Here is an 11567-nt window from a genome sequence, read left to right on the forward strand (position 1 = left end):
GGGTTATGGATCTCATAATTGGTCAAATAATCATGGATTACTTTATAATTTGTACAATACAACACTCCGTAACATGTGAGTTCAAGATTAAAATAAAGTAGTTTTTTTTTGTTCTTTCGATTTCAATCATTATAGTGACTAAACACATGTACACTTGAATAAGATTGATCAAATTTCCAATTAACACCTTTACTCAACAACCCATCGTTGAGCAAAGATGTAAAGTAGCAAGTAAGGTGCATAAATTTGGAATATAGCTATAAGTTTGTCTTGATATCTACTATAACCAAGATCCCATCTCATTTCCTTTCATATGTGGCCAACAATTAAGAAATTATCGTAACACTACCACACTCAACCAAAACAAAACCAAATAAATGAATAATAATATGCCAAAATACTTCCGATCTATTTCTGCAATAATAGCCAAAAACTAGCAATTTCCTCTAATCTAACCTTACCCCACAAATAAATATTTTTAAATATGAACATGTGATGACTCTTTTCTCACCACTAAATTATTGAGTAGTAGCTGGATTTAGCTGTCAATATTCTATTGGTTTTCTTTATTTATATATATGAGTGTTACATGTTATATAGCCTACCAAAATAGAAATTAGTACACTACTAAACTTGATTACATTTGATCTTAGCTAAAGAGCTAAGATAAACTGGCAGGAAGAAGAATCATGGCTAATCTTATTGAGAAGGGTACTAAAATAATCGGTGTTGGCCGTAACTATATCGACAACAACCCCGCTCCTTTGCCTAAGGTTGGCCTCTTCTCCTCGGTTTTTCTTTTTAGTAAGGATATAATGGTAAAATCAATCACAATTTGTGATTTTAGTATATGTATGTGACAACTGTCTCTGGACATATAACGTGACTATTATTTTGTGACGAAATGATTGATGTGTTTGTTGTATGTTTTATTGGATGAATAGGAACCAGTGTTGTTCTTGAAGCCAACATCATCGTACTTGGAAAATGGAGGAACCATTGAAATCCCAGCTTCAATGGAGCAAGTGTGGTATGAAGCTGAGCTTGCTGTGGTTATTGGCAAGAAAGCTCGCGATGTTTCTGAATCCGAGGCCTTGGATTACGTTGGGGGTTCGTCTCTCTTCGCCTTCTTAGTTCTTACTCTTTTACTCTGTTTATATAATAGCCGCATTTGATTGAAGTTCAATCATTGAGAAATATGGTGAAAATGAACGCAACCTACTATAACATTATCTATTTTAGAATATTTGACACACATTGACTTTTTGCACGATTTATATGTGAAGTATTAACTTTAACTATAGATTTATTTATTTATTTATTTTTTTTAAACAATGAATATTTATAACTTTTTTTTGAAAAGATATAACACAAATTTTCATAATATTAATTTTTTTTTTTTTTTTTTTTTACAAATGTTTAATTATACTTCAAATATTTAAATGTACGAGTAATATTATTATTATGTATGAAATTGTAATACTCACAACTCATATACTACTAGTATTAGGTGAGAATAAATGAAGATAATAATTGTTAGTAGTGACCACTAGTTGTTAGTGGTTTGACAAATTACAAAATGACATGCAATTTTTTTTTTTTTTTTTTTTTTGTTGTTCTGGCATAACAATTAATGTTAATTTATCTATTTCATTGGGATCTAAATCTAATTTTAATATGTTTAAAAAAATATTAATTTAGTAATAAAATGAATTTTGGTAAGACATGATTGATGATTGGGGTCTCTTTTGGACTGTCCACAGTATCTAGGCCCATCAGGTTGGCAGCCCAAAAACCCAATCTAAATTCCTATGACACGTGACTAAAGAAAATCACTTGCACTGTTTTGGACTTCAAATTAAATGTACAATATTATATAGAATCACTCTTAAAAACTCTCTTACAAAGCAAATTAGAAATGAGATTTGTTGACAAGCTCTATATTGTACTTTGTCAAATGGCAATATTGTGAATACTCCATCCAACGCGAAATAATACTACTAGATCACAATTGATTTAGTTCGTTTTTATGAGTTGAATTGAAATTTCATACTCCATGAGACCGTGACTTATATTATGTAAGTTTTGGAAAGATGTATTGTATCTTTTGGGAAGGGGTACAAGAAACATGTCACATAATTATACTATTTAAGAACATACGAATAATTTGTTGGAAGAGAGAACGTAATCCACTTAACTATTGTGAGGTTCTTTAACGCTAAAGTTGGTATATACTAAGTACTACTACATCACTACATGATAAAAGCTAACCTGTTTACCAACTTTTTTCCACATTCTTTTGAATAAGAATCCTTCTTTAGTATCCTAATAACCTAATAATACAATTGTTCTTATTTTGGAAAGAAAGCTAATTGCAGTGATCTTGACTTTTTAGGTTATGCTCTAGGACTTGATATGACAGCAAAGGAACTCCAAGCTACTATTAAGGTAATATACTCTATTTTTTAGACAAGTTATGTAACAAATTCTTTTTGTTATTATTTTGAGGAATATGTAACATAATCCTAAACATTGGTTTATATTAACATAAGGTTCCTATCATAAAATTCTGTAATAAACTTTCAGATGCTTCTCTAACTCACATTTTGTTCTTTCCTTCTATTAGGCTACAGGTCTTCCGTGGCTACTAGCTAAGGGACTCGACACATTTACACCCATCAGTGAAATGGTAAGACATAATTTGTATAAATCATGTATTCGAACTTTCTTCTATCGAATTCAATACCTTACTAGTACAGTATGTGGCTGGATTATTTATCTTGGTTAGTCAATTTCATGCAGATTCCAAAAACAGCAGTGCCTGATCCTCATGACTTGGAGTTGTGGCTAAAGGTTGGTCTATCAGACCTCATTTGTTTGTGATTTTTTCAGTTAACTCTGAAACGCGTACTATCCTTGTTTGTGATTGATTGAATAATATCTAATCCTAGTTTATGTGACAAAAGGTTGATGGAGAATTAAAGCAAAAGGGATCAACACAAGATATGATATTCAAGATCCCGTTCCTCATCAGCCACATCAGTTCTTTTATGACACTTCTTGAAGGAGATGTGATCCTAACCGGTATGTATTGCTTATTTGTCGAACTGCTGTTTTTCTTGAAGAATAGTGTATCTGCAAATGCTGCTGTGCCTGTGTTGTGCATCTTTGTCGTGAATTCGATGTTTGATTGTCATGACTGTCACTTAGGACTGTAATGCTTCAGGCTTCCGGCCTGCATTGTATCGTTTTTACTACCTATTTTTCATCCTAATGTGCATACTGTTACATTGTTCTCTACGGAGTTCATCAATGTGCCCTGCCTTCTTCCTGATCACCTCCCCTGATTACCTTACAGGGGAGGCGGTGTGCAGATTAGGATACTAATCAAGAAATATGACAACTTATGGTTATATCCTCTATGTTGCATTGTTTCGTTTTCCTGGCTATTTTGTATAATTCACTATGTTAAGATGAAAAATACACATGCGAGTTGCCCTGCAAAAATGTCTAGTTTGCTACTGCATCTATTGCTAACTGGTTTTTGAAAGAAACACCGATTAGTCTTCTATGTGGTTACATTCTTAACCCTGTACAAGCTCGCGTTGAGACCTATTGAAGGAATTTTTTTGATTAACTATGTATGAGCCTACTGAACAACTCTATATACTGAAGTAAATGTATAATTTACACATGTATAGTCGTATAGAAGCATGGCTTTGTAATGCCATCGATTTTTGTGGCAAAACTCCTAGTCGTGAACTATTAAACCTATGAACTGTCAACTGAAGCTTCTCATAATTATGTTGTGCAGGCACCCCAGAAGGTATTGGGCCAGTGAAACCAGGCCAAAAAATTACTGCTGGTATAACAGGTCTGGTAGATGTTAATTTCAATGCTGAAAGACGGAGCACACCAGTAAGCAATTAATCGCGATCTTTTGGACTGCCATTTCCAGTGGAACATCATTTGTTTATTTCTAGTTATTTGTTAAAGTTGCTGATGATTTTAGCATCAGTTCATACCTTTCTCCAAACTGGAATTTATCAGTTACGTAATAAATTGTTGCAGGATTTGAGCTTATAATGCTATTTATTCTTGTACAATATCAAGTTAAGAATAAGAATTGTGTATGTAATTAGGAAGAACAGTTACCCAAGCGAATTAAAATTTGCATCTAGAGTAAGGGTCTGGTTCTTATCTAAAATTTTGAGTTTCTCCTAATCAAATAATAAAAAATATAATAAATTTGTCTTTAAAAAAATTTAATTTTTATTTCAGATCTCTAGAGTAAGGGTCTGTTTTCCTCTTTAAATGCTGCTTTAGGAGACCATTGTCTTGTCTTCAAAAAAAAAAAAAAAAAAAGACCATTGTCTTTCTTTACTTCTTTGTTTTACAGAAGCACATGACTTTGCTGTCTTGTAACATAACGAAAATAGCAACTGTAAATCAGAAGTCAGAACTAGCTACAGTGGCGTAAATGTGTAACCAGAAATTTTACGTTGGAGTGCATCTAGGCGCATAGGGTCTATGTATTTTGCATGCATATAGGAGGCCAATTTGGAATTCGGTGGTACATTTTCTCTCTTTTAATGGTATAGTGGTACATTTTTGTGTACTATTATGCATGAATAATGTACCATTAAAATATAAGTTGTCTGAATAATATTTTTGTATGTATTATTATGCATGTAGTGGTACTTTTTGTCATCATATTTTCCACCACCGCTTTTTCTCAGGTTCTCATTATTTACAAAAATGTCATCCTATTTGCAAGTGAAATATATAGTGCCTATGCGCCAATACCTCTCCCATCAAGGGGCCTAAGATCATTCAAAAATAAAATTATTCGCTAAATTTTATTTTTTTAAAAAAATTATATAACTTTTACTAATAAATGAGTCTGAGGAGCATCCGCCACAAGTGTCCACCTTAAGTCTAAGGAGGTTTCACCTCAAAACCATATGACAATGATGAGAGTAGCCCCTTAGCCTTATAAAAGTCGACACAACTTTTATTTTTATTTTTATTTTTATTTTTTTTATTTTTTTTTTTAATGTAGGAGGGTGGAAAGAATGTGGGATACACATCTCAATACTCTTCTTCACTTTTACACTCTTTAAATGTGGGATAAAACTTTCACTCACATGAAAGTTTGCTTATGGACTCAACAGTCAGGTCAGTCACAAACTTATAAATGACTTTCCATACAAGTTTAGCCAACTGATCTACTTACTAAGCATTGTCTATAATTTCAAACAATAATATTTATACAAGATCGAGAAATGCCAAATCGGATCGGGTATTCAAGTTGGGTGTTGAGTCGGGTTCAAATGAAAAACAAAAATTAAACTTGGGTTAGTTGAGTGCACCATGCACCTGTATGTATGAATATATAAAATTTCAAGATATCTCACATGATATAATTGATGTTTATAATAATTAATTATTATAGTCAAAGTTATGAAAAGTTGACCATAAAACTATAACAATAATTCTTGTGTAAGGCGGGTGAACATTAATTAATTTTATTGTAAGACGGTTATTTTTATGGTAACTTTAACCCCTTAAAAGGTAACTTTTAATTTGTTGTTGGTTTGAATTTTATTTAATGTGTAATTTCTTATAGATTCATGATTACATACTATAGAAGCTATATGATTAATCTAATACATTATAAGTTTTTTGAAAGATAATTTATAATTAGAAAAATAATAATTTTTGTAGTATAAATGGTATCTTTAATTACGTTTAAGATAACTTTAACTCATTTTACAATAAATTAACGTACACTCCACCTTTTTGGAGAATTTGTGAAATCATAAAAGAAATCAGGAGGAATGGAAAGAGTAGTAATCAAATGATGATCAATTCGGTGTATATTTTACTAGTTAAAAAAATGTACTTTATATTTACAGAATTACAATTTGTATTTATTTATCAGTTAAAAAAGAAGTATGTATGCATATAGTTTAGCGTAAAAGCCCGTAACTATTTAGGAAAAAGCAAATAATGATTTATTTTTCACAAATTCTTATATGTGGCTAGCCACACGGTGTGGCCAGCTATAATAAGGGTTACTTCGTTAGTATTATAGGGGTTATCCGATTAGTGTTCCGGGGTTACTTTGTTAGTGTTATAGGGGTTACTTCGCGAATATTTTAGGGTTACTTAGTCAGTGTTATAGGGGTTACTCGATCAGTGTTTTAGGGGTTACTTTGTTCTTATACAAGTGGCCACAGGTATTACCAGTCGCACACAAGACGTGCTGTTTAATTTTTCATAAAGATGTACATAGAAAAGAAAACTTAATTATAAAATTTAAACTCAATTTGTTTTAGTTGATATTATTAAATATTACGAGTACATTAGATTAGATGTAAATTTTTTTCCAAAAAAAAAAGAAAAAGGATAGGCTGTAATTTTTTTGGAAAATTAACACATTAAGATTTTTTTTTTCTTCAGGAAAACGTAGTTTATAAAATTAATCTACTTTCTTAGCAGTAATTAATTAAATATTTCAATATTTCATACTAAATGCAAATTTTTTGTTTTAGGGCATTATTTTATTTGTATTAATACAACTATAATTCTATCTTTCTTTTTTTTTTTTTTTTTTTTTTATCTATTAACACAATAACCACTTAAAAAAAAATATCATAAAAGAAAATCCACCTAAATCTTTGACCCTAATCCACTTTTTATATAAATAATTCCGTGTTAAAGCTAGCTAAAACTGACTAATAACTTACCCTAGCGTGCATAATAAGTATATATACCGTACGTCCGTACTTTTTTTCTTGCAACAAAATCAAATTAAATTCTCTTCACTATTTTTTCAACAAAAAAAGACGAATTTCAAGTATCATCACAAGCAAATATCATGGATAGTTTAAGCAACGAAACAGAAAATTACTGGAATATAATTCCACCGGGTTATCGTTTTGAACCAAGAGATGAAGAACTAATTACTCATTACCTAACTAAGAAGATTAACGGCGAAGCTTTGCCACCAAACAAGATGCACGAGGCTGAATTGTACGGCATGTTCGGTCCTGAAGAGCTTACACGTAAGTTTTACAATAATGAATTTTTCATTCTTGATCGTCTTTGTTTTCCTTTTATTCGTCTGAAATTATTCCTTGATTGTTTGCTTGGTGCATGTTATTAATCTTTGAATTTATTCACTAATTTCATGTTGATAGTACGTGTATGCATGTTGATAATCCCTAGCTACTTTGTGATATTGATCGTCCAATTATTGCATATCAAGAAATCATGAATTATAAGATATTTTTAATTATTTTATTATTATGCATAGACCCCGTATAATTTAATTTTGTCCAAGAAATTCATACGACATTCATGTAATTAATGATTAGGGTAAAAAAAAAATCATGTTGTTCTTGTTCATACGTAATGATTAGGGAAAAAAATTAAATATAATTAAACGGATCATGTTATTCCCTTCGTTTCATAATATTAGTCTTATTTACGTGTATTAATACAATTCTTTGATGGTAAATATCTTTAATTTCAAACTAGCAAAAATTATAAAAACAAGATATTAATAATGCACTCATCGAGACAATTAAATCGAGATCTCATATGACTTTATTAATACGTTGATGTATAAACTTGTCATTAATATAAAGGTATACTCATATTTGACAAATCAAATTTTGTACGAAACTGTTTTCCTTAGTACACATTGCTTAAGATTCAAGAACATTTATGAAGTAAATAAATTGATAAATTTCTTCAATCATTTTTTTTTACGTACATTCTTTTTTTTAGTGGAGAATGAATACTACATTTATTTTTTTTGAACTAAAATTTAGATTCTTTTATCAAGAAAACAAAATTTAAAAATACAATCTCATAATTTAGTGGTAATTAAATATTTCTTACTAATTATATCTTGTATTAGGGCATTAATTTTATTTTATTAACACAACTATAATTCTATCTTTTTTTTTTTTTTTGAAAGGGACTATAATTCTATCTTTTTAGCTAACAATAACCAGAAAATCCACCTAAATCTATAACCCTAATCCATCTTTTTTTTTTTATGGAAAGTACCCTTATCCAAATGCAAATTTGCCCTAGCGTGCATAATAAGTTGTAATAAGTGTATATATACCGTGAGTCCGTACTTCTTTTCTTTCAACAAAATCAGATTAAATTCTCTTTGCTTTACTTTTCTTTCAACAAATAAACCTTCTTCAAGTATCATTCATAAGCTCAAATTAAATAATCATGGCTAGTTCGAGCAATGAAACGGTAAATATCTGGAATATGATTCCTCCGGGTTTTCGCTTTGACCCAAAAGATGAAGAATTGATTACTCATTACCTAGTTAAGAAGATTAATGGCGAAGCTTTGCCACCAAATAAGATGCATGAGACTGTATTGTACGGTGTGCTCGGTCCTCAAGATCTTACACGTAAGTTTTACGATGATTTTTTTCAGTCTTGACCTTATTTGTTTTCCTTTAATTTATTCGTCTGAAATTAATTATTAATTGATCGTATGATTTGTATTGTCCAATTATTATGTCTTCGTATGTTTTTTTTTTTTTTGATGATCTTGAATTCTTGATACATAAACTTGTCACTAATAAATATATATAAAGGCATACTCATGCATATTTGACGATTAAATTAAGTTTTGTATAAACTACTGTAAGTTTTCCTTAGTTTACATATATGGTTCATGATAATATATACAAGAATAGCCTTAAAAATAATTTTATATTCTAAGTGATGGGTGTTTGGTACTCTATAATTTGATGGTTTAGTATCTCTAGAATTATTTCATAATTTGATGATATGGACTCCTAACTAAGTCGTAAGCATTAGTATGCATGCTTTTCATTCTTGATTGTGTTTACTATATATGGTGCGTCAAATTTATACTTCTGTTTTGTTTAATTTAATTAATTACATTGTATCTCATGGTGATTAAGATTGTGTTGGTATTGTATATAATAATTTCTTGATCTTTGATGCAGTGTATTATGAACCCGAAAGTGAGAACACTTGGTATTTTTTCACAAGATTAGAAAGATTATATAAAAACGGAAGTCGACCTAGAAGATCCGCTGGCAATGGTTATTGGAAGGCTACCGGGGTGGATGCAACAATAAGTAACAAACAAGGAATAACTATTGGTTATAGGAAGGCTTTAGCATTCTTTATTAAAATCGAACCCGCTCCAAAAAATAAAAACGAACCCAAGGGAATTAAAACACCATGGCTCATGCACGAATTTAGGCTTAATAATATTCCTTCAACCTCGGAGCCTAAACCGAAAAGACTTAAAACAAATGATCATGATGGTACATCACAATCCCAAGGCTCCAAACCAAAAAATATGGTAAGCTATAATTACACTATAATATAGACTTTATAGAGTGTAACTTTGAAGCAATTTATTTGTAAATAATGTTTCTGTACGTTTTTAAATGGATTTTATTTATTTGCAGTTGGATGGTTGGGTGTTATGCAAAGTTTATAGAGTTGCTAGAGATGTCGAGGTTGAAGCTATAAATCAAGAGGAGCAGCATCTTCATCAAGAGGAGCAACATCAAGCTATTGCCCTAAATATTGGAGCTAATGATCATGTACTTATTCCAGCGATCGAGGATAGTTTTGAACATTTACAACGCAATCGTCAAGAGGAGCAGCATCTTCAACAAGAGGAGCAACATCAAGCTATTGCCCTAAATAATGGAGATAATCATCACTTACTTATTCCAGAGATCGAGGATAGTTTTGAACATCAACAACGCAATGAAGATATGCCACGATTTTCACAAGAGGAGTTGGAGTTTTTATACAACATTTTTCCATGTTGAGATCGAATATGAAAAGTATTTGTATGTATGATTACTGTGTACGGTTGTGGACTTGTAGTTAACAAGATTAATAAAAAAATTTATTATTTTTATTTCATAAAATTGGGCCTAAGGAAGTGTGTCATCATCAATCATATTTTGATCTTATTTGTTTTCCTTCTATATATTCGTCTGAAATTAATCGTTGATAGTATGCATGGTGAATGTTAGTAAAGTTTGAACTTAACTAGTTATTATTTGATTATTATACAAAAGAAATATTTATTACTTGTTGATAGTACGCGTATGCTACTCTGTGATATGTCTTCATAAGATTGTATTGTCCAATTATTGCATATCAAGAAATCATGAATTTAATTAAAGATGATTTAATATTTTATTATTATGGATACATCTATATAATTTTTGGCCAAGAATATCATATATTTATGTAATTAATGATTAGGGGGAAAAAAAAATTATGGTATCATGCTATTGTTCATTCTTGCACGTACGATCTTTTTTTGGGTTTTTTTTTTTTCCCTTTTGTTACGTACCAAACTGTCCATATAAAAATTGCTCTGTTTTAATGGTGGATGATGGTGGGGTGGAGGTGAGGGAATCGGAGTGTCCGAGCTGCCGGAGATTGTTTTGTGCACGGTGTCAAGTGCCGTGGCACGACGGCGTAAGCTGCGAAGAGTTTCTTGAGCTAGGGAAAGATGAGAGGGAGAAGGAGGATATAATGGTGATGAAGCTTGCTAAGGATAAGTCATGGAGGAGATGCCCTAATTGTAAGATTTTTGTTGAGAAAACTGAGGGTTGTCTTCATATGACTTGCAGGTTAGTTTTCTAATTTTAATATTAGTATGAAGTATAATAAAATATATAAATTCTAATTTTATTTTCAATAAATAATTCAAGTCTTGTTAAACCTAATTATTAATTTAGGTAAAACCTAATTGCTATTTCTTCGATTATTCATACAAATTATTTTCAATTACTCGTAGTCTTGTTTGTTGTGCCTCAACATTTTATTTTGATAATAATGTTGCAATATTGGAGATTCATTTCACCGAAGATCAATAAAAAAGGTAATATAAGAAATGAATATTATCATTGTTTTTATACTACTAATATGTAATATGTAACATATAAGAAGTTTAAGCGTAGAAATATAAATTTATTAATATGTAAGCCTAATATAAGAAGTATTAATTAAACATTTTCGTTGTTATTTTTTTTTCAGGTGTCACTATGAATTTTGCTATTGATGTGGAGATAAGTGGAGTAGTACCCATGCTCATGCTTAATAAGGAGGAATATAACTGTCTATGAACTCTAATCTCTACGAGAGAGAGGGCGATTGGAAAATTTTCATACGTTCTACTTTCAAATTTTCTAGGAGTTGTTTAACATTTGATATTATTTAGTCTTGAAAATTACTTTTCAATGCAATTTTATGTAGTATGTTTGTTTGAACCATTCTTGAGGATTCTAGAATTGGTTAACATTTGATGTTCGATCTACTCTTGATGATTTTAAGTTATATTGCCAATATTTCTAGAGCTTGTATGTCTTTACCTGGCCTGGCCTTTCTTAGTTGATATGATGTGAAGTATTTCAATACAATATGCAAAGGAAGTACTCCGTTCTACAAAGCAACGATCTTATGAATAATATCAAATGGATAGGCATTGGCACTATGTCAAAATGCCTCATTTCATTGTTG

At 30.6% G+C, this 11567-nt stretch overlaps 2 protein-coding genes across 2 annotated transcripts; both read left to right on the top strand.

Annotated features, from left to right (window-relative positions):
* The first annotated feature begins 584 nt into the window (after positions 1-584).
* LOC110687985 (acylpyruvase FAHD1, mitochondrial-like) lies at positions 585-4207 on the top strand. Its single transcript, XM_021864645.1, has 7 exons — positions 585-773; positions 945-1110; positions 2396-2448; positions 2627-2689; positions 2803-2853; positions 2967-3084; positions 3815-4207. The coding sequence occupies exons 1-7, from the start codon at positions 690-692 to the stop codon at positions 3928-3930; spliced, it is 651 nt and encodes a 216-aa protein (XP_021720337.1). The 5' UTR covers positions 585-689; the 3' UTR covers positions 3931-4207.
* A 4772-nt stretch (positions 4208-8979) lies between these two features.
* LOC110687608 lies at positions 8980-9902 on the top strand. The gene is made up of 2 exons (XM_021864247.1): positions 8980-9378; positions 9488-9902. The coding sequence occupies exons 1-2, from the start codon at positions 9262-9264 to the stop codon at positions 9857-9859; spliced, it is 489 nt and encodes a 162-aa protein (XP_021719939.1). The 5' UTR covers positions 8980-9261; the 3' UTR covers positions 9860-9902.
* The last annotated feature ends 1665 nt before the right edge of the window (positions 9903-11567 follow it).

The sequence above is a fragment of the Chenopodium quinoa genome, unplaced genomic scaffold, assembly GCF_001683475.1.
Source record: "Chenopodium quinoa cultivar QQ74 unplaced genomic scaffold, ASM168347v1, whole genome shotgun sequence".
Classification (NCBI taxonomy): Eukaryota; Viridiplantae; Streptophyta; class Magnoliopsida; order Caryophyllales; family Amaranthaceae; genus Chenopodium; species Chenopodium quinoa.

Excerpts from the sequence above, each read along its gene's own strand:
- LOC110687985 (XM_021864645.1), top strand. The coding sequence starts at position 690 with ATGGCTAATCTTATTGAGAAGGGTACTAAAATAATCGGTGTTGGCCGT. Across the intron at positions 1,111-2,395 it reads GGCCTTGGATTACGTTGGGG|GTTATGCTCTAGGACTTGAT; the intron begins GTTCGTCTCTCT and ends TTGACTTTTTAG. Across the intron at positions 2,854-2,966 it reads ACTTGGAGTTGTGGCTAAAG|GTTGATGGAGAATTAAAGCA; the intron begins GTTGGTCTATCA and ends ATGTGACAAAAG.
- LOC110687608 (XM_021864247.1), top strand. The coding sequence starts at position 9,262 with ATGCACGAATTTAGGCTTAATAATATTCCTTCAACCTCGGAGCCTAAA. Across the intron at positions 9,379-9,487 it reads GCTCCAAACCAAAAAATATG|TTGGATGGTTGGGTGTTATG; the intron begins GTAAGCTATAAT and ends ATTTATTTGCAG.